Source organism: Musca domestica, unplaced genomic scaffold (assembly GCF_030504385.1).
Source record: "Musca domestica strain aabys unplaced genomic scaffold, Musca_domestica.polishedcontigs.V.1.1 6, whole genome shotgun sequence".
Classification (NCBI taxonomy): Eukaryota; Metazoa; Arthropoda; class Insecta; order Diptera; family Muscidae; genus Musca; species Musca domestica.
This window is the reverse complement of record NW_026712363.1, coordinates 938,126-962,496: the sequence shown is the minus strand read 5'-3', so window position 1 is coordinate 962,496 and position 24,371 is coordinate 938,126. Positions and strand designations below refer to the sequence as shown.

At 38.2% G+C, this 24,371-nt stretch overlaps 1 protein-coding gene across 6 annotated transcripts in view; it reads left to right on the top strand.

Moving 5' to 3' along the window:
- The window catches only part of LOC101900172 (fat-like cadherin-related tumor suppressor homolog), a 466,944-nt gene that overhangs the window by 378,951 nt on the left and 63,622 nt on the right, over positions 1–24,371 (top strand). For all 6 annotated transcript variants that reach the window (XM_059129200.1, XM_059129194.1, XM_059129199.1 and 3 more), the window contains one exon: positions 2,743–3,018. In XM_059129200.1, the coding sequence (XP_058985183.1) occupies positions 2,743–3,018 (276 nt within the window). The remainder of the gene's footprint in view (positions 1–2,742; positions 3,019–24,371) is intronic.

Below are 24,371 nucleotides of genomic sequence, written 5' to 3'. Positions count from 1 at the left end.
TCACCAACCTTCGCTTCAGAGAACTGCCCAATCCTTCTGATGTTCGGGTAGCTGAAAGGATTTTCGGGGACATCATCAGAGCTGCAGCCGCTCGCTATATACCTGCTGGTCGAATAACCGAGATAAGACCAAATTTCCCAGCAGAGGCAGCGGGATTAGCGAATGAGCGTGATGAGCTCCGACGTACCAACCCTACTGATCCCAGAGTCAGTGAACTGACAGTGGAAGTCAACCGGTTGGTACAGGAGCATAAGCGGAAAAAGTGGTTAGACCATCTGAGGTGTTGCAACATTGGAACCGATTTGAGTAAACTGTGGGTAACGGTAAAGTCACTCTCGAACCCTGGAAAAAAGGATGATAGGACAGCAGTCACATTTAACGACGTAACTGTGACTGATCCGAAGAGGTGCGCTGGCTGTTTTAACCGCCAATCTGTCGAGCACCCCGAGAGTGACGGGGCGAGGCGAAGAGTACTACGTCGTATAAGAGCTCTTCCCGCCGAGGATGTACCTCCACAGTTTACGATGGGTGATGTTGCGAATGTCATCCGAAACGCTAAGTCATCTAAAGCGTTGGGCCCGGACGGAATATCAATGGTAATGTTGAAGCAACTGGATACGCCGGGAGTTGAGTATTTAACCAAAGTCCTTAACCCACATAGTTCCCGAAGCCTGGAAAATGGGCAGGGTGGTCCCGCTACTGAAGCCTGGCAATGATGCCAGCAAAGGCGAATCATACAGGCCAATTTCGCTTTTGTCGCCAGTAGCAAAGACTCTCGAGGCCTTACTCCTCCCCAGTATCAGAGGAAGCTATTCAGTTGCCAAACCATCAACACGGTTTCCGTCCACTACATAGCACTACAACAGCATTGCACGCCATATCCACACATATCAGTCGAGGACTTAACCAGAACAGGCCGTGCCACAGAACAGTAGTGGTGGCTCTCGACCTATCAAAGGCCTTTGATACGGTCAACCATGCCACGCTGTTCGAGGACGTTGAGAACACTACCCTCCGGCCAAGTTTGAAACGTTGGATAGACAACTATATGTGTGGACGCCAGTCGTACGTGGAATTCCGGAATAAGAAGTCCAAGCCTCGTAGACTGAAACAGGGAGTTCCCCAAGGTGGGGTGATATCTCCGGAACTGTTTAACCTCTACCTTTCCGGAATTCCGCGCCCTCCAGACGGCATCGAGATCGTAACTTATGCGGATGACTGTACGATCATGGCGTCGGGTCCTGTAGTTGATGACATATGTGTCAGGGTGAACAACTATCTCGCGGAGCTTGCCGCCTTCTTCCATTCGAGGAATATGAAAATATCCGCCACTAAATCGACGGCCACACTATTTACCACATGGACTGCGGAGATGAGAACACAGCTGAATGTGCAGGTCGAGGGGCACATAATTCCGACCACGAACCACCCCAAAATCCTTAGGGTCACATTCGATAATATGTTCAAGTCTTCCGCGCAAGCCACAACTATTATCGAAAAAATTAAAAGTAAGAACAGGGTCCTCAAGGCGCTAGCCGGCAGCACTTGGGGTGAGGTAAGGAAACTTTGTTGACCTCTTATAAAGCGATAGGTCGGTCTGTGGTTAGCTATGCGGTTCCAGTGTGGTCGGCGAATATAAGTGCAACGCAGTGGAAATGTATTCAGACCTGCCAGAATGCCGCCATGAGAACTGCAACAGGGTGCCTCCTCATGACGCCTGTGGACCATTTACATGAGGAGACGAAGGTTCTTCCCTTACGTCAGCATAATCATATGCTTTCGTTGCAGTACCTGCTTGAGTGTTATCGCGGGAGTCACCCTAACCACCATATGGTGGATAGAACTCCCCCACCCAGGCGTGTCAGGAAGGACCTGCACGATCTAGAGAGAGAGGTCCAGCGATATAAGAGAGAGCCTCTAGATCATGAAGCCTATCAAGCGGGTCTGAATAGCATTCATACTGATGCAGTCGCAGAGGTAGTTAATAATTACAGTATGAATGCCATACTCGGAGTCCACCCCCCATCCATTGCAGCTGAAGAACGTCGGCTGCCTAGGCAAACCAGGGTAGTTTTGGCCCAACTACGTTCAGGATGGTGCAGCCGTCTCAATTCGTATTGGGCACGAATTGATGAGGATGTGCGGAACGCCTGCCCAGCGTGCGATACAGGCCCGCACAACACGCTGCACTTGTCAAACCTACCCAACTCGGTCCAGAGGATCTATGGCTACAGCCCATAAAGGTAGCAGAATTCCTAAACCTGGACATTGAGGAAGAACCGGATTAGTCGAAAAAAAAAAAACAACAGAACGTGTAAAACTGCTACAACAACAAATACCAAACTTTAGAAAATTGTTTAACGTGTGGCACGTTAAAAATATTGACTTTAGACTTGCTCACTAACTAAAAATCAATAGAAAACATACGGTAAAACCTTTCAAAAAAGTAAAATCGAGGGTAGGGTTCTACCTAGCCCCCATTAAGCATACCAGATGTTTAGGCTATGTCTAAACATTGACCAATCTTCACAGTTTTAAATTAACATTGATCATTAGAAGCTACTCTACAAATCAGGTCGATTAGTTATTTAACACATTTTTGTCACACCTTTCCATACATGGGATACCACTTTGCAATGTAGGGCGTAAAAACGTACTATTAGATTTTTCTTAAAAAATGTTTTGTTCATTGGTAATATTATATAATTAGCTATTGACAATTTTTACATTGTTTTTATTCAGGTAAATGCGTTGATTATAACTTGCCATTGAATCGTCTAACATCAACTAAGTCAAGCTGCACAAAACTAATTCACGTTGCAATGCCTAACGTATGTCAACCAACATATGGTGCGGATTATTCTAATCATGGGCAATATCATTGGGATTGTTCTGACTGGGCTAGAAACAGCCAAAATCCATTGCCTGATATTACAGAAGTACCTGGTGCAGAAATAGTAGATTCATCTAGTTTTCACAGTAATGAAAGCAATGAATCAAAGCCAAAGGATCACGCACGTAAGTAGTAAATATATATATATATATAATCTCTAGACAACATTTTTTGAGAAAAAATATTTACAAATCTCTTTGGGCAATACAAAGAATTAGATGTTGTATAAACTACAGGGTAAAATGAAAAATCTGCAACCAACTTCACCTTCAACAGCTGTTGAAATTATTCCAGTGACAGCTCAATATATTGTTTACAAGCGTATTTCCCAGAAAAAAGTTATTCGTGATAAAATCCAAGCGTGATAGTACAATTTCTTTATATTTGGCTGAAAAACCACATGTGGCTATCGTTAGCAACATTAGAAGAAATTGTTTGAAAAGTAAAGAAGCGACTTGATCGAAAACCGCGTCGCAGTGGCCGAAAAATAGCTCGTGAGCTGAACATATCACAATATTCCATTCGGCAAATATTAAAAATTGAGCTCGGGGTAAAGACATTGAAATTCCAAAAAGTGCAAGAACTTACACCGCAGCAGAAAGAAAATAGACTCAAAAGAGCTAAAGAGTTGCTTCGCCTGGCGAAAGTGGTGGACTACCTGGTCACCAGAACTCAAGCGCCTGCCATGGTGATGTGTCTGCCGCCATAACAGCCGATGGTCGCTCTCCGCTTGTATTAATCGACCGTGGCATCAGAATAAATGCCGAATATTATTGCGAAAATATTCTGACTGCAGACCTTGGCCATTCCAACAGGACTTAGCACCATCGCACTCAGCACGCGCCACCCAAGAATGGTTACAAAATGAGGTTCCTCGCTTCATTTCCAGATACATTCCGGCATTTTTTGCTTTCATTTAATTGACTTTGTTGCAGTTTTTATCTCACCCTGTATAGCGTCAATGCATACTAAAGGCTAGCACAAGACAAATTGTATGAATTATGATTTTTTTGACCCACTGACTTGTCTACTCAATCATGTGTTAAGTATTTGATCAACAGTGACACCCAAAACAACCCTCATTTTGACTCATGTCTGTCAATGCCAAAGGTTCGATCGAAGCTTGATCGACTCGACCATTTGCATGGTGTTCTCAAAAAAAGCAGTATGTCTACGATGACAACGAACCATGTTTTCGATTCAATCATTTGTGTACGTGTGCTTAAATTGAATTGTGTGTGCGTGCTACCTTGTGTGTGCGTTGTTAATTTGAAGCAATAAACACATTTAGAAATATAAAATGCGTATTCTTGTAATTTTGGAAAGAGGTATAACACTAACTGAAAAAAAAGTTTCAATTTTTAATTACGAAAATATGCTGAAAAATTATATTTTTGTCATCTTCATTAAATTCTGATCATAAAACAATAGATAAATTTTAAATTTAATTAATTATCTGTGTAGTATTTTTTCATTGATATTTTCTGTAAAATCCTATTTAACTGAGGCATACGTTCGACAAATACTCTGTTCCAGAACCTGCAAAAATCTACTAGTTTTGCAATTTTGTCGATAATATCTGGTAAATTCTTGCAGTTCTGGAACAGAGCAAAAATGTATTGTATTCTTCAATAATCAAAATTATAAATCTAAGAATTCATAGCGCAATCGTTTAAACCGATAGCGTTGCTCTCCCTCCTCATTTTTTCAATGTCCTTTTCATTGATAATTGTATCATGTTGTTGCTATTTTTTTGTTTGAAAAAAAAAACATTTGTATGACACACTATTCAACATCCCCATTTTTTGGTCAATGCATGTTATGACGATGACGAGACATCAAGCATTTGGTTGGATTGCGCGTTTGATCAAACAGGGCATAACATGACGAACGATTTCTGTCCATGGCATAAATACGACATCTCAAACAATTTGGTGAGTATTGTACCTAAAATCTTCAAAACACGGAATATTCGGAGGTACCGTTATATGGGTGCTATATAAAGACGTGGGCCTGTGCAGACAATTTTCTGTCTTTGCCTGTAGTATACATTTCGAACTTCAAATACCAAATTTGAAACAATTCCGGCGAATAATGTCTCTAAAATCATCAAAATAACAAATATTGGGAGGTATCGTTATATGGGGTCTCGCATTCTGTTTTTCGTTGATCGTACCTGTTCACTGGCTTGAACTTGTGAACCTGTTATCTTCCCTGCTATCGTTGCGGTGTGTGTCCTGGATTGACTAACCTGTTTACATCACCCTGTTTCACTACAACAACTACATCACCCTGTTTCACTACAACACCCTGTTTTTGCTATATCAACCTGATTAAAACCCTGTTACACCGTTTCCATCGCAAATAAATTTTACGTTGTTTCAAATTTTACAACTTTTTTCTGTACGTCATATTGTAAAAATATATTACTGTAATGGCGTGTTTAAATAAAAATTGCAAAATAAAATCAGACGAAAGAATGATAACATGCTGGTTATGTCACGAAAATTGCCATCTTAATTTCGAACAACAAGGGACTTCACTGGTGCTGTGTGGATTGCAGAAAAATTGGAGTGAGCTTTTACCGATTTTTCCAATCTCAAAAACAAACTTTTCTGCAGATTCTAGAAGATTCAGCTAAACTCTCTAATCGAATAAATGATTACGGTAAATTATTTGAAAATTATAAGCTGTTAGAGAATATGAATTCACCACAATCATCTCCGAAGCGTCGAAAATCAGCTAGGAATGCAAACAAAGAAAAACGCTCTGAAAATAACTATAGTACATCATTATCAAACACCCCTTCCGTGCCAATGCTTGATTCTACTTCCAACAATTCATCACCTTTTTCCTGAGGTTTGGAAAACATCGTATATCATTCCACTCTTTAAAAACGGAAATAAATCTGATGTGGCCAATTACCGAGGAATAGCAAAATTAAGCGTGATTCCAAAGCTTTTCGAAAAACTGATTACTGAAAACCTTATCCATTGCATTAGTTCTATTGTTTCACCCTATCAGCACGGATTTCAGAGGAAGTGTTCTACAACAACAAACCTCATTCAGTTCACTACAGTTATAAATCGAGGATTTCTTCAAGGAAAGCAAACTGATGTAATTTACACAGATTTCAGCAAGGCATTCGATAAAGTTAATCATAAATTATTACGATTAAAACTTAAAAACATTGGATTTACAAATAGAAGTTCCGAATGGATTTTTTCATATCTACAAAATAGAACACAAAAAGTATGTTTTAAAAACGCCATTTCGAAGAGTATTATGGTTTCTTCTGGAGTCCCACAAGGAAGTCATCTAGGACCAATCCTATTTTCTTTATTTATAAATGATCTACCTTCATCTATAAAATTTTAAAATATTTTGATGTATGCCGACGATGTGAAAATATTTCTTAGCATTTCGGAGATATGTAAGAATCAGCTGCTTCAAAATGATTTGAATTCGTTTGTTAACTGGTGCAACATTAATCTTATGGAAATTAATTATTCGAAATGCAAACTTATGAGATTCACAAGAAAAAAATTATTGGATACTTGTTACACCCTCGGTGATTATTCTCTGGAAAAAGTTGATACATTCGGTTGATCTTGGAGTTGTATTGGATTGTAAACTTAACTTTAAATCTCATATTTCTGTTTCTATAAACAAAGCAAAATCAGTTCTTGGTTTTGTGAAACGTTGGAGTAAAGAGTTTAAGGATCCTTATGTTTCAAAAAATTTATACATGTCAATTGTTCGCCCAATTTTGGAATACTCTTCGGTCATATGGGATCCAATTTATAAAACACACAGCGACCGCATCGAGTCTGTTCAAAAACAATTCCTACTTTTCTGTCTACGAAGTTTGAACTTTTTATATGATAATCTTCCACCATACACTGATAGACTCTCACTGATCAAGCTGCCAACTCTGGAAAGCCGTAGAAAAATGCTAAATGTCTCATTTCTTTATAATGTGATTATGGGTGATATTTCTGCTGGCTTTCTTGTTAACAACATAAATTTCAATGTTCCTCAACGTACTACCCGCCACTATGCACCACTAGCAATTCAATTCTCCAGGATGAGCTATGCAAACGCTGATCCTTTAACAAGAATTTCAAAAGATTTTAACGCGTTTTATAATTTTATCGATTTTACAATGGATATTAATACTATAAAAAGTAAAATAATAATGTTTTTAAATTCTTAATTTTAATTATACAATTATTAGTTATGTACATATATAGTCTGTAAGGAATTATCCATAGACTAATAGATTAAATAAATAAATAAATAAAATAAATAAAATAAATACGCAGACGTGGACCTGCATAGACAATATTCTGCCTTAGACTGTAGTATCCATTTCGAACTTCAAATACCAAATTTGAAACAATTCCGGTGCATAATGTCGCTAAAATCATCAAAATACCGAATATCGGGGGTACCGTTATATGGGGCTATACGAAGACGTGAATCTGCACAGACAATCTCCTGTCATATGCTATAGTATCCATTACGAACTTCAAATACCAAATTTGAAATAATTCCGGTAAATAATGTCGCTAAAATCATCAAAATACCGAATATTGGGAGGTATCGTTATATGGGAGCTATACGAAGACGTGGATCTGTATAGACAATTTTCTGCCTTAGGCTGTAGTATCCATTTCGAACTTCAAACACCAAATTTGAATCAGTTCCGGTAAATAATGTCGCTAAAATCATCAAAATACCGAATATTTGGAGGTATCGTTATATGGGGGCTATGCGAAGACGTGGATCTGTATGGACAATTTTCTGTCTTAGGCTGTAGTATCCATTACGAACTTCAAATACCAAATTTGAAATAATTCCGGTAAATAATGTCGCTAAAATCATCAAAATACCGAATATTGGGAGGTATCGTTATATGGGAGCTATACGAAGACGTGGATCTGTATAGACAATTTTCTGCCTTAGGCTGTAGTATCCATTTCGAACTTCAAACACCAAATTTGAATCAGTTCCGGTAAATAATGTCGCTAAAATCATCAAAATACCGAATATCGGGAGGGTCCGTTATATGGGGGCTATATGAAAACGTGGACCTACATGGCCCATTTACGAACTTAACCTGCCTACTGGCAAAATAAATATGTGTGCAAAATTTTAGCCTTCTATCTCAATTCCTTTGAAAGATAGCGTGATTACAACAGACAGACGGACATGGCTAAATCGTCTAAACCGTCACATTTTTCAATGGAATTGTCTGAAAATTCACACAAGGAGTTCCTTGTGGATACTTTATACCTCGGCAGAGAATTATGTATATAGGTCCACGATATCGTATAGCCCCCATATAACGGTACCCCCGGTATTCGAAATTTTGACGATTTTATCCACATTTTTCAACGAAATTGTCTGAAAATTCACACAAGGAGTTCCTTGTGGGTACTTTATGCCTCGGCAGAGAATTACCTATATAGGTCCACGATATCGTATAGCCCCCATATAACGGTACCCCCCGGTATTCGGTATTTTGACGATTTTAGCCACATTTTTCAATGGAAGTGTCTGAAATTCCACAAAAGGAGTTCCTTGTGGGCACTTTATACCTCGGCAGATAATTATCTATATAGGTCCACGATATCGTATAGCCCCCATATAACGGTACCCCCCGGTATTCGGTATTTTGACGATTTTAGCCACATTTTTCAATGGAAGTGTCTGAAATTCCACAAAAGGAGTCCCTTGTGGGCATTTTACCTCCTCAAAAAAAATTGTTTATATAGGCCCACGATATCGTATATCCCCCATATAACTGTAACCCTCGATATTCGGAATTTTGATGATTTTAGCCACATTTTTCAACGGAAATTGTCTGAAAATTCACACAAGGAGTTCCTTGTGGGTACTTTATACCTCGGCAGAGAATTACCTATATAGGTCCACGATATCGTATAGCCCCCATATAACTGTACCCCCCGATATTCGGTATCTTGATGATTTTACCCACATTTTTCAACGGAAATTGTACACAAGGGGTTTTTTGTGATATCGTATAGCACCCATGCAACGGTACCCCCGATATTTGGTATTTTGATGATTTTAGCCACATTTTCAAATCGTATTGTCTGAAAATCCACACAAGGAGTTCTTTGTGAGCACTTTACCCCCTGAAAGGGAATTGTCCATATAGGTCCGCAATATCGTATATCCCCCATATAACGGTACCCCCGATATTCGGTATTTTGATGATTTCAGCCACATTTTCAAATCGTATTGTCTGAAAATCCACACAAGGAGTTTCTTGTGAGTACTTTACACCCAGACATAGATTTGTCTTAATAGGTCCACAATATCATATATACCCCCATATATCGGCATCTTCCTATATTAGATATTGTAAAGATTTAAAAAAAATTTAATGGATTTTATTTTTTGAAAATTTGCTTATTCGTTCCAAATGGGGGAGGGTATTTAAAGTTCGGCTCTGCCGAACTTACTGCTTTATTACTTCTTTTTTTCAAATAGTATAAAACAATCCTATATTGCTAATTCACAGTTTAATCCAGAATTTGAAATTAATGTCTTTTTTAATTATCGTTCTAAACCAAATATAGGTAGAAAATCAAGAATAGTATGGTTACCTTCATATGGATATTCAATTAAAATAAAAATAAGATTAAAAAAAGGACCTTTCTTATATTTGGAATTTGTGAATTGATACTTTTCCTTCAGAAAGCAAACATTTTTTTTTTCAAAAATGCCACCGCTATCTAAACGTCATATATTTGATTCGAAAACCTGCTTAATTTAGAAAAGTTGGTCAAAAAGCGCAACTGCCGACGCAAAACTATTTTTTTATTAGGTAGTTTTTGGATGATTTTTTAATACTTTTCTCAAGTTTTGGTGAAATTGGTCAAAAATGATATTTTTCTAGTAATCGGCACATCCTGCCGACTACTGGCAAATCTCTTTTTTTCTGTTCCTAATGTCGGCATAAAATAATATAACAGATTAATGCTTGATTTGTAATGCTCTTATTTACTATTATAAAATATTTCTGATTCCAAAAGTATTAAATTTAATTTACTTAGATCGATTATTAAGTTGACGCCACCACTATTTTTTTTTTCTTTACAAACAAGCACTATCGCACGCGTTGGAAGACACTCACCGACGAAAACCGTTATTCTCTCGTAATAATTGATCGGAGATAATTGTATTTTACAGAAAGAGAATTCTATTCTCAGTTATTTAAGATTAAATTTCAAAACTGCCGACTACTGGGACATGCCGAACGTAGGCCACATACCCTACCCTCCATAATATGGTGGTGGGTATAAAAATGTTATGAAAACAAAATGTCAAAATACTCAGATCACTCAGATCATCAATTAATGTTTGTGTTATTAATTTGCACACTTTATGATTATCGAATTTCGTTTTATATTAGGATTTTGTATTTTAAACAATTGAAAAGGCATTTAAGTTCGTCCCACAGTGGATTTGAATCACAAAAATACTCAAAATCGTAATTCTTAAAAAAATATTACTATTTTAAATATTTTCAGCATTTCGGAGTTTTTTTTTTTGTATCTTCCTAGCTATAAAAAGTCAAACAATAATTAATAGACATTAATTATAAAAAAATAAATTAATAAAATCAATTTTTTTTTTTTTAATTTGTAATTTTTTTTAATATAAGAGTGTTGGCTTGTTTGTTCGGGATACCATAGTATTTTGTTGTTGCAAAATCGTCAGGCTTAATCCCTTTAATGTTGTTTTTATAAAAACAACGTTTGTTTATTAGCGGAGAAAGATGGTAATGTTTACCAGGGGGTAAGGCAGGGAATGCCTAGGTTTCGGAAAGAGCCACCAAGCCTCATCAGTTCCCTTGTTTCTTGTCTAGGTTATTCACCCCAGAAGTTATTTTAAAAAACAAGTAAAAAAGCAGTAAGTTCGGCCGGCCCGAACTTTGAATACCCTCCACCATTTGGAACGAATTAAAAAATTTTCAAAAAAATAAAATCCAATAAAAATTCTTTTAAAATCTTTAAAATATCTAATATAGGAAGGTGCCGATATATGGGGGATATACGATATTGTGGACCTATAAAGACAAATCTATGTCTGCGTGCAAAGTACTCACAAGGAACTCCATGTATGGATTTTCAGATAATTCCATTGGAAAAAGTGGCTAAAATCATCAAAATACCGAATATAGGGGAGTACCGTTATATGGGGGATATACGATATTGTGGACCTATATAGACAATTCCGTTTCAGAGGTAAAGTGCTCACAAAGAACTCCGTGTGTGGATTTTCAGACAATACGATTGGAAAATGTGGGTCAAATCATAAAATACCGAATATCGGGAGGTACCGTTATATGTGGGATATACGATATCGTAGACCTGTATAGACAATTCTCTCTCAGGGGGTGAAGTACTCACAAGGAACTACTTGTGTTGAATTTAAGCCAATTCCATTGAAAAGCGTGGCTAACATCATCAAAATACCGAATATCGGGGGTTACAGTTATATGGGGGATATACGATATCGTGGACCTATATAGACAATTCTTTTTGAGGAGGTAAAATGCCCACAAGGGACTCCTTTTGTGGAATTTCAGACAATTCCATTGAAAAATGTGGCTACAATCATCAAAATACCGAATCGGGGGTACCGTTACATGGGGCTATACGATATTGTGGACCTATATAGATAATTCTCTGCCGAGGTATAAAGTACCCACAAGGAACTCTTTGTGTGGATTTTCGGACAATTCCGTTGAAAAATGTGGGTAAAATCATCAAAATACCGAATATCGTCGGGTACCGTTACATGGGGGCTATACGATATCGTGGACCTGTATGGACAATTCTCTGCCGAGGTATAAAGTACCCACATGGAACTCCCTGTGTGGATTTTCAGACAATTCCGTTGAAAAATGTGGGTAAAATCATCAAAACGGGGAGTACCGTTATATGGGGAATGTACGATATCGTGGACCTGTATAGACAATTCTCTCTCAGGGGGTAAATTACTCGCAAGGAACCACTTGTGTGGATTTTAAGACAATTCCATTGAAAAATGTGGCTAACATCATCAAAATACCGAATATCGGGGATACCGTTATATGGGGGCTATACGATATTGTGAACCTATATAGATAATTCTCCGTCGAGGTATAAAGTACCCACAAGGAACTCTTTGTGCGGATTTTCAGACAATTCCGTTGAAAATGTGGGTAAAATCATCAAAATACCGAATATCGGGGGGCACCGTTATATGGGGGCTATACGATATTGTGGACCTATATAGATAATTCTCTGCCGAGGTATAAAGTACCCACAAGGAACTCCTTCTGTGAAATTTCGGACAATTCCGTTGAAAAATGTGGGTAAAATCATCAAAATACCCAATCGGGGGGTACCGTTACATGGGGGCTATACGATATCGTGGACCTGTATGGACAATTCTCTGCCGAGGTATAAAGTACCCACAAGGAACTCCTTCTGTGAAATTTCGGACAATTCCGTTGAAAAATGTGGGTAAAATCATCAAAATACCCAATCGGGGGGGTACCGTTACATGGGGGCTATACGATATCGTGGACCTGTATAGATAATTCTCTCTCAGGGGGTAAATTACTCGCAAGGAACCACTTGTGTGGATTTTAAGACAATTCCATTGAAAAATGTGGCTAACATCATCAAAATACCGAATATCGGGGATACCGTTATATGGGGGCTATATGATATCGTGGACCGATATAGCCCATCTTCGAACTTGACCTGCCTGCAGACAAAAGAGAGATCTGTGCAAAATTTTAGCTTCCTATCTTAATTCGTTTAGACTGTAACGTGATTACAACAGATGGACAGACGGACGGACAGGGCTAAATCGTCTTAGAATTTTACGCTGATCAAGAATATATATACTTTGTTGGGTCTAAAATGATTATTTCGATGAGTTACAAACGGAATGACGAACTTAATATACCCTCCATACCTTTTTTGGTGGAGGGTATAATAACTTCTATGACAAAAAACATTTTTTACCCAAGTGACGAGATCGTAAGCTCAATAGAAGAGGAACTAAAGAATTAAATAAAACTAAAATTCTTTTGGCAAGTCTTCTAAATCTTACAAACGCACTTATAAACATTTATATCTTTCTCCACTTGTTATGCTTTCGTTCTACCTGAACGATGTAGCATAACCATGTAAGTTGGTTTTGTCTGTTACAACAAAAACCCCTTCGTCGACCGTGCCTTGTCTATTAATAGAACAGTGTTGGCTTTTTTGTTCGGGATACCATAGTATTTTGTTGTTGCAAAATTGTCAGGCTTAATCCCTTTATTGTTGTTTTTATAAAAACAACGTTTGTTTATTAGTGGTGACCGATGGTAATGTTTACCAGGGGGTAAGGCAGGGAATACCTTGGTTTCGGAAAGAGCCACCAAGCCTGATCAGTTCCCTTGTTTCTTGTCTGGGATATTCTCCCCAGAACTTATTTTAAAAAATAACTTCTATGACAAAAAAGCATTTTTTACCGAAGTGACGAGATCGTAACCTTAATAGAAGAGGAACCAAAGAATTAAATAAAACTAAAATTCTTTTGGAAAGTCTTCTAAATCTTACAACCGCACGTATAAACATTTACATCTTTCTCCACTTGTTATGCTTTCGTTCTACCTGAACGAAGTAGGATAACCATTGAAAATACCAGGGATTCGTCGGTAATTTTCCTGTAGAAAATAAAGACGCTTAGAAACCGAACCAAAGAAATATTGGTGGAAACACAATATTTCTCCCAGATGGATTTCAGGATGTATAGAAAAAAAGAATGGAATAAAAACACAAAAGGATTATTATTTGAAATTTGAAATTATAATTATAATTTTGATTATTGAAAGAAAATTTTAGGTTTTTTTTGAAACGAATTCTTACCGCTTGTAACAATGGTTGAATTGAAAGTAAGTAAAAAGAGAAAAAAGGAAAAAGTCCGTGAAAGCACAGACGACATGTTTCGAAAATGAAAGCAGAACGCATACATATAAGAATAAGTAAGCGGCAATGTCAAAGTGTATGTGAGGAAAATCATTGAAAAAGAATCAGGAAAACCTGAGATGCCAAAAGGAGAAAAGAAAATATCCTAATTTTCCTTTCTCCCACGATTTTGGCATTAACATCGCCGCCCACCTTGCAGTTACACTGCAATGAAAGAAATAAAAACAAGGTCATGTCGTGTGTACTTTTCCGGAACACAACGTAATCTGAATGGAATTTACGTTATCAGAAAAAAAAAACGTTGAAGGAAAGAATATGTGTAGCTGAAAAGGAAAGTTTGTGTTTCGTTCACAAGAATAAAAATAAATACAAAATAGTGCAAATTTTTCAATGGAATTCAGTTTTGGTTTATTTTAGAAGATAGGATGTTTGTTTCAGAATAGAAACTAGGACGAATAAGGTCCATAAATGGCCCAGCCAAATATGGTGTTGATGGCAGTTGGCAGTCCTGGTCTTGAAATGGTACCTTCTATGACTATTTTAGTGTACAAGTCAGCTCCAATAATTATGTCGATGGTAGAACGCTCATAGAATTTTGAGTCGGCCAGGCATAAGTTGACATAATTGTCCTTGAAGTCTGCAGGCAAGTCTTTGGAAGAATTTTTAATGTTTACCCGACTATCCACCTTCATCATCGCTTCGACTTTCCGTGCAGAATCAAACCGGGATGTCAGGGTTAGAGGGCACAACGATTCCTTGTCCAAGGTGAGCGTCGTCAAATTCTTGGAGTCGGTCAACCTTTTTAATACTCTTCTGACAGTTGAACCTGAATCCAGTAGGCATCGTGCTGTCAACTTCACTTTCCCATCCGAAATCCGAACGACCACTGTCGGGACCAAAACAATGGTATTTTGGCGTATCAGCGATGATAGTGTTTTGGCACTAATGCCGTTGGTAGCTGAAGGTGTAGCTTCGGGATGCGCGCGATCTGTGGGCTGGGCATGACATTCGGGTTCAGGACGTCGTTGATGTTGAGTGCGTTCAGTAGATGGGTGAAGTAAGGTGTGGTGCCGCTTGTGGCACTTCTTGCAACCCTGCGATGAAAAGCAGCTGCCGTGGGAATGCTCGTGTGCGAGACAATTTTTGCAATATTTGTATTTCTCCACGACACTGAGACGACCAGATGTACTCATCCCCATAAATTTCCGGCATAGGCGCAATGGATGTCAGAACTAGCTGGTTACCACCATGGAGAGTAACGGAATGAACGAAAGAAACCAGCAACTTTGAGAAATGGCAATTGGACGGAAGAATGATGGGATGTTTCTCGTTATAAGATAGGCCCGGAGAGGATGAAAGGCGGCCACATGAACGAATTATTCCATCAGCGTCTAGGAAAGGATTTAAATTACGGATACAACTGGAAGCAAGAATTGGAAGTTTGGCAAATAGTGCGTGGTATTCATTTGGATAGAATGCCTTTTGGCACAACTGAATCCACCGATTTCTAGCTAGATTCAGCTCATCGCTAGTCAATGGGCCCGATACGCGAACAGAATTGGTACGAAATCCATGATGCGTGCGAGAGATGAATCTATAGACCAGGGCGAGGGCACGAAGAGCTTTACTGAAGCATGAAAACACATCTAAGACGTCTTGGAAATCAGAAAAATAGGCAAAGTTGACGTGAATGGACCTCTTTTCGAGATTTGTGTCCGGAATTGAAACAGCGGTTGCACCCCACACGCTCGATTTTTCGCGCAGCCAATGAGGTCCCCGCCACCATAAGTCATTACCGACAAGGTCTGACGGGAAAACGCCTCTGCTTGCCAGGTCTGCTGGATTTGTCTCAGAAGAAACATGATGCCATTTGGATGAATCAACAATTTGAGTAATGTTGGAAACTCTATTCGCCACAAAAGTTTTCCAGAAGAAAGAACAATTGTGGAGTCCGTCCAGCAGAATATGGAATAGGACGGGACATCCAATGACGGAAGAAGACTATCGATCATCTCAGCTAGAAGTACAGCACCACATAACTCAAGTCTCGGAATTGACAGAGTTTTTAATGGAGCTACTTTCGTCTTGGAATATAGGAGGTGCGTGGAAACAGATGCGCCAGAGGATATACGAATGACGCGTCACAGAAGCCATGAAATTGAATATCGCTTGTAGGCGTGAAATCTATCCAGCACGGAATTCGAATTTTATCAATGGACGAAAAATCATTTTGGAATTGCAACCAATCGGAAACGATATCACGAGACAATAAATCATCCCATCCGATACCAGAGGCCCAAATCTTCTGCATCATAATTTTTGCCAAAACCACACATGGAGATAACCAACCGGCTGGATCGAACAATTTCGCTATATGCGACAGAAGTACACGTTTGGTATATGTGGACGGATTAGAAAATGGTTTGGCAGTAAAAAAGAAAGAATCTGAATGAGCATCCCATCGTATGCCTAACATTTCGGCCGTACTACTTTCTTCGAACTCAAGAAAGTCCTGTCGAAGGAGATGCTCAGGCGGAATATCGGCCAGAATTGTTTTCAAATTGGATGTCCACTTTCGTAAAGAAAATCCAGCGGACTTCAAAGCTGATTGCAACTCCTGAATAGAACGTAGGGCTAAAGGAATAGAATGAGCCCCACCGAGTACATCGTCAACGTACATAAAATTGCGAAGAATGTCGCTAGCTCTATTAAGTTCTGAACGAACATCCTCAGCTAGCTGTTGAAGTACTCGAATCGCCAGATAAGGTGCGGAATTGAATTTTTGTTGTAACAGACAAAACCAACTTACATGGTTGTTAATGCCAAAATCGTGGGAGAAAGGAAAATTAGGATATTTTCTTTTCTCCTTCTGGCATCTCAGGTTTTCCTGATTCTTTTTCAATGATTTTCCTCACATACACTTTGACATTGCCGCTTACTTATTCTTATATGTATGCGTTCTGCTTTCATTTTCGAAACATGTCGTCTGTGCTTTCACGGACTTTTTCTTTTTTTCTCTTTTTACTTACTTTCAATTCAACCATTGTTACAAGCTGTAAGAATTCGTTTCAAAAAAAACCTAAAATTTTCTTTCAATAAAGGATATTTCTATATTGTTTAATTAAACACTCTAATCCTTTTGTGTTTTTATTCCATTCTTTTTTTTTCTATACATCCTGAAATCCATCTGGGAGAAATATTGTGTTTCCACCAATATTTCTTTGGTTCGGTTTCTAAGCGCCTTCATTTTCTACAGGAAAATTACCGACGAATCCCTGGTATTTTCATTTGGTCCTCCACGAACCGGATTTTAGCTTAAACCGAAAGTTCTGTTCCAGTTTGGAGTAAAAACTTCGCTATTTTTCTTTTTCTTCAACATTAAGGTAAGTTTGTGCCTTCGTTCTTTTACTATAAAAGTGCAAATTTTTCTGAAAATAAAAAGTGCATTTGCCGTCGGCAAAACATCATTTCGTTCAATACGCGTTTTCGGTGGAAGAGTGTAAATCATTTTCGATTTTTAATATCTTAAGAGAACAGTGCAAACTCCGATTGTGCAGTGATTTAACTCAAAGATTAATTTCTCTTAAAATTTCGGAAAAGAGCTTTATTGTTTTCAAGTGTTTTGCATCCACTTTAATATTCGTTCGATCATAGCTACTCAATTTAAAGTTTGCGCTGTTTTGGTATTAGTGATTTTTTTTTTTCGATCAACAAGTGACAACAACAATTAATTTTTTCTCGCTTTCGTTGTATGTTTGTTTGACGATATTGCAGTGTGTGGTTGTTGTTATTGTTTCTCTCGCTTTACTTATCACATCTCATCCATATGTGTATAGGGTTCACCAATTCGAAAATCGACCTTTAGTACATCATAGTATTTCACTAAACATAGGGGTCGCCAATTCGTTTTTTGGTATCCGTTGAACCGATTATTAACCGGTTACCTTCATTCGAATATTTTTATTTTTTGCATTCTGCATTGAAAATAAGTTCGTTCTCAATAGTATTTTACGTGAATAATTATATTACATTGATATTGTAATATTGTTTCTTCAAAATAATTATTTATTTTTCTAAGCGATTTATTCATTTCGTCCGACATAATACGTTCTCTATAAACACTTTTATTGAAAAAAAGATATATCTGTTAAAGTAAATAATATTATAAAAATTGAATAATAATCGTTTTTTTTTTTAATAAGAACGAGGGAAAAAATTGCGTATTTTTCTTGCCACCTTCTATCTTGTTTGAACATTTTTCGAGCTTTTGGTTTGAAATTCAGTTTTTTGTGAAATTTATCACAGTTAATTTTTTTGCTCTAAATTTGATATTCCCAGAAAGCTTTCTGTTCTGTTTTGCGATTTGGATTTTTTTATTCGATTCTTCATTTCAGTTATTCTCCTCGTATATCTAATTCGAAGTTACTTATTCCAAAATGTCTCTCGACACGATCGTGGGATTTGATTCGGATATTAGTGATAATCTCCTTCCAGTCAGCTCCATTCACTCTATCAATGTTCACATTGAAGAAATTAAGTCCATATGGGTAAGAATCAAGTCCGAGTATGATACATACATCCGAGATGGTGAATCCGAGGGCAATGGAGACGAAGAGTCGGGTGATGAAGACACAGCTTCTGAACTAGAGACAATTCGAGCTATGTATAAGACAACGTACCTTACTTACTGTAAGTGTATATCCCAGCTGTCTCAGTTATCCGAGGAACTACAATCGGCTTCAATTCCAAAAGAGTCTCCCGTGGCTCCCAGCCCAGTTCCTCCATCCAATCCTGAACAGGCGAACTCAGGATATTCTTTCAATTTACCGCCATGTGATACAGAGGTCTTCTCCGGGGATTATATGTCATGGCCCACATTCCGAGACATGTTCACGGCTGTGTACATAAAAAATCCTCGCCTCAGTCCAGTTGAGAAATTATTTCATTTAGTCCACAAGACCGAAGGCGAAGCAAAAGAGATAGTTCAGAAGAGTCCTCTTACTAATAGTGGTTTCAGCCAAGCCTGGTCCAGCCTGTGCGATCGCTACGAAAATAAGCGAATTCTCGTAAATGGCCAGCTTAAAGTTTTATTCAACCTTCCTTCAGTTCCTTCTGAATCTGCTCAGAGTTTAAAACGCCTCCAAAGAGACATTAATTCATGCATCTCTGTTCTCAAGACCTACGATATTGACGTGGCGAGCTGGGATCCCATTTTTATCTATCTCTGTTCTAATCGTCTACCTGATTCTACACTTACTCTTTGGGAGCATACCCTCTCGGACAAGTCCAGTATTCCACGGTGGGCGGAATTGGACACATTCCTAACAAATAGATATCGCACTCTACAGTCTGTTTCAGAGATGCGAAAAGGTGTTTCAGGTTCAAGTCAAAAGGAAAGTTCGGTCGATATAAAGTCCAAAGTTTCCAAAAAGTTTAGTTCGTTCCAGAGTAAGGTCTCTGATCCCAAATGTCCGTTGTGTCCAAACGAGGCTCACATAATCCGCAAATGTCCGAAGTTTTTAAAAATGAATTATGAAGCGCGCATTTCTGAGATCAAACGGCAAGGACTGTGTCTCAACTGCTTTTCAAAAACGCATTCCGTGAAAAATTGTCCTAGCAAACATAGTTGCTATACATGCAATAAGCTGCATAATACTCTTCTGCATAGAAACTCTGTTCATTCTTCTTCCTCCTCAGCACCATCTACATCTAGCACTGCTCCAAATTCAAACCTCAATCCCAGCTCCGCTCCATTTTCACATTCTGGATTACAGTCCACTAGCAGCGGAGTGGGAACTATACAAAATTATTTTTCTGCTAGTGTTCAGGGGGTATTGCTAGGCACGGCGATGGTACAAATTGTTCATAATGGTGTGACATATTCGGCTCGCGCGCTCTTCGATTCTGGTTCCGAGGGAACTTTTATTTCAGAATCATTGTTTAATAAACTTAAATTGGCTCATAAGCGCACGAGAGCTCAAATTTCAGTTCTGTAATTGAAAGTCTTGAATCTCCTCATCTGAACTTGAACGATATAAAATCATCTGGGATTTAGCATGATCTGGATGAATTAATATTTGCCTATACATTTTTTCAATGTCGGCATTGAAAACGAAGCGAAAGAATCTCCACCTTAAAATTAACAAGGTTAGGTCTGATTGCAGAATTGGACACGTATGAAGAATATCATTGAGACTTAACCCGCTGGAAGTAGGAGAGGAGGCATTAAATACTACCCGAACCTTTGTAGATACGCTCTCAGGTTTGATGACGGCATGGTGAGGTAAATAATAACTAGGACCGGATGAAACGTTGGAATGGGGAATACAGCGCATATGGCCTAGATCACAGTATTCCCGAACGACTCGATCATATTCCTTCTTTAAATCGGGAGTACGCATGAGTCGAGCTTCGTTCCTATAGAACTGGGCCATAGCACTGGATCTTGAATGTCCTAAACCTTCGTCATTAAAATTAGTCTCCTTAAAAGGCAAACGAACCATGTATTTACCCTCATTAGTTCTTGTTGTAGTTGATTTGAATGGTTCTTTGCAAAATTTATAGGGTGGGGACAAGAAGTTCTTCCTTGGAAGATTCTCCACCTCCCAAAAGCGTGAAAATTCTTTATGCAAAGAGATTTCGCAAAAATTAGAGATTATGTTGACGACCCGGACGAATTCTTACCTATGGGGCCCGTCTAGATCCATCCGAAGACTGTCTCTTGGGCCAGAAGAGAGCCGCATATACCTGATCTTGAATTGGAAAGCATTAGGGCTGGCAGCACATCGCTGCCAAAAAGTAGGTCAACTTGTGAGCTCTTGTAGAATTTAGGGTCAGCTACGAAATATTTGGAAGATCTTTGAACGAAGCAGTCGGAATAGAATGACTTGGCAGATTCCCCGAAAGTTTAGGAATTACGAAGGCAGTAATCGTTAATTCAAAGTTGTTGTCAAATTGCGAAGAAAGAATGAAAGAGCACTGTTTACGTACGCTGGCAGAATTAGAATCATTCAAACCTGAAATTTGAGCTCTCGTGCGCTTATGAGGCAATTTAAGTTTATTAAACAATGATTCTGAAATAAAAGTTCCCTCGGAACCAGAATCGAAGAGCGCGCGAGCCGAATATGTCACACCATTATGAACAATTTGTACCATCGCCGTGCCTAGCAATACCCCCTGAACACTAGCAGAAAAATAATTTTGTACAGTTCCCACTCCGCTGCTAGTGGACTGTAATCCAGAATGTGAAAATGGAGCGGAGCTGGGATTGAGGTTTGAATTTGGAGCAGTGCTAGATGTAGATGGTGCTGAGGAGGAAGAAGAATGAACCGAGTTTCTATGCAGAAGAGTATTATGCCGCTTATTGCATGTTGCTATACATGTTTGTTTGCTAGGACAATTTTTCACGGAATGCGTTTTTGAAAAGCAGTTGAGACACAGTCCTTGCCGTTTGATCTCAGAAATGCGCGCTTCATAATTCATTTTTAAAAACTTCGGACATTTGCGGATTATGTGAGCCTCGTTTGGACACAACGGACATTTGGGATCAGAGACCTTACTCTGGAACGAACTAAACTTTTTGGAAACTTTGGACTTTATATCGACCGAACTTTCCTTTTGACTTGAACCTGAAACACCTTTTCGCATCTCTGAAACAGACTGTAGAGTGCGATATCTATTTGTTAGGAATGTGTCCAATTCCGCCCACCGTGGAATACTGGACTTGTCCGAGAGGGTATGCTCCCAAAGAGTAAGTGTAGAATCAGGTAGACGATTAGAACAGAGATAGATAAAAATGGGATCCCAGCTCGCCACGTCAATATCGTAGGTCTTGAGAACAGAGATGCATGAATTAATGTCTCTTTGGAGGCGTTTTAAACTCTGAGCAGATTCAGAAGGAACTGAAGGAAGGTTGAATAAAACTTTAAGCTGGCCATTTACGAGAATTCGCTTATTTTCGTAGCGATCGCACAGGCTGGACCAGGCTTGGCTGAAACCACTATTAGTAAGAGGACTCTTCTGAACTATCTCTTTTGCTTCGCCTTCGGTCTTGTGGACTAAATGAAATAATTTCTCAACTGGACTGAGGCGAGGATTTTTTATGTACACAGCCGTGAACATGTCTCGGAATGTGGGCCATGACATATAATCCCCGGAGAAGACCTCTGTATCACATGGCGGTAAATTGAAAGAATATCCTGAGTTCGCCTGTTCAGGATTGGATGGAGGAACTGGGCTGGGAGCCACGGGAGACTCTTTTGGAATTGAAGCCGATTGTAGTTCCTCGGATAACTGAGACAGCTGGGATATACACTTACAGTAAGTAAGGTACGTTGTCTTATACATAGCTCGAATTGTCTCTAGTTCAGAAGCTGTGTCTTCATCACCCGACTCTTCGTCTCCATTGCCCTCGGATTCACCATCTCGGATGTATGTATCATACTCGGACTTGATTCTTACCCATATGGACTTAATTTCTTCAATGTGAACATTGATAGAGTGAATGGAGCTGACTGGAAGGAGATTATCACTAATATCCGAATCAAATCCCACGATCGTGTCGAGAGACATTTTGGAATAAGTAACTTCGAATTAGATATACGAGGAGAATAACTGAAATGAAGAATCGAATAAAAAAATCCAAATCGCAAAACAGAACAGAAAGCTTTCTGGGAATATCAAATTTAGAGCAAAAAAATTAACTGTGATAAATTTCACAAAAAACTGAATTTCAAACCAAAAGCTCGAAAAATGTTCAAACAAGATAGAAGGTGGCAAGAAAAATACGCAATTTTTTCCCTCGTTCTTATTAAAAAAAAAACGATTATTATTCAATTTTTATAATATTATTTACTTTAACAGATATATCTTTTTTTCAATAAAAGTGTTTATAGAGAACGTATTATGTCGGACGAAATGAATAAATCGCTTAGAAAAATAAATAATTATTTTGAAGAAACAATATTACAATATCAATGTAATATAATTATTCACGTAAAATACTATTGAGAACGAACTTATTTTCAATGCAGAAAGCAAAAAATAAAAATATTCGAATGAAGGTAACCGGTTAATAATCGGTTCAACGGATACCAAAAAACGAATTGGCGACCCCTATGTTTAGTGAAATACTATGATGTACTAAAGGTCGATTTTCGAATTGGTGAACCCTATACACATATGGATGAGATGTGATAAGTAAAGCGAGAGAAACAATAACAACAACCACACACTGCAATATCGTCAAACAAACATACAACGAAAGCGAGAAAAAATTAATTGTTGTTGTCACTTGTTGATCGAAAAAAAAAAATCACTAATACCAAAACAGCGCAAACTTTAAATTGAGTAGCTATGATCGAACGAATATTAAAGTGGATGCAAAACACTTGAAAACAATAAAGCTCTTTTCCGAAATTTTAAGAGAAATTAATCTTTGAGTTAAATCACTGCACAATCGGAGTTTGCACTGTTCTCTTAAGATATTAAAAATCGAAAATGATTTACACTCTTCCACCGAAAACGCGTATTGAACGAAATGATGTTTTGCCGACGGCAAATGCACTTTTTATTTTCAGAAAAATTTGCACTTTTATAGTAAAAGAACGAAGGCACAAACTTACCTTAATGTTGAAAAAAAAGAAAAATAGCGAAGTTTTTACTCCAAACTGGAACAGAACTTTCGGTTTAAGCTAAAATCCGGTTCGTGGAGGACCAAATGAAAATACCAGGGATTCGTCGGTAATTTTCCTGTAGAAAATGAAGGCGCTTAGAAACCGAACCAAAGAAATATTGGTGGAAACACAATATTTCTCCCAGATGGATTTCAGGATGTATAGAAAAAAAAGAATGGAATAAAAACACAAAAGGATTAGAGTGTTGAATTAAACAATATAGAAATATCCTTTATTGAAAGAAAATTTTAGGTTTTTTTGAAACGAATTCTTACAGCTTGTAACAATGGTTGAATTGAAAGTAAGTAAAAAGAGAAAAAAGGAAAAAGTCCGTGAAAGCACAGACGACATGTTTCGAAAATGAAAGCAGAACGCATACATATAAGAATAAGTAAGCGGCAATGTCAAATTGTATGTGAGGAAAATCATTGAAAAAGAATCAGGAAAACCTGAGATGCCAGAAGGAGCAAAGAAAATATCCTAATTTTCCTTTCTCCCACGATTTTGGCATTAACAACCATGTAAGTTGGTTTTGTCTGTCACAACAAAAACCCCTTCGTCGACCGTGCCTTGTCTATTAATAGAACAGTGTTGGCTTTTTTGTTCGGGATACCATAGTATTTTGTTTTTACAAAATTGTCAGGCTTAATCCCTTTATTGTTGTTTTTATAAAAAGAGCCACCAAGCCTGACCAGTTCCCTTGTTTCTTGTCTGGGATATTCTCCCCAGAAGTTATTTTAGAAAATAACTTCTATGACAAAAAAGCATTTTTACCGAAGTGACGAGATCGTAAGC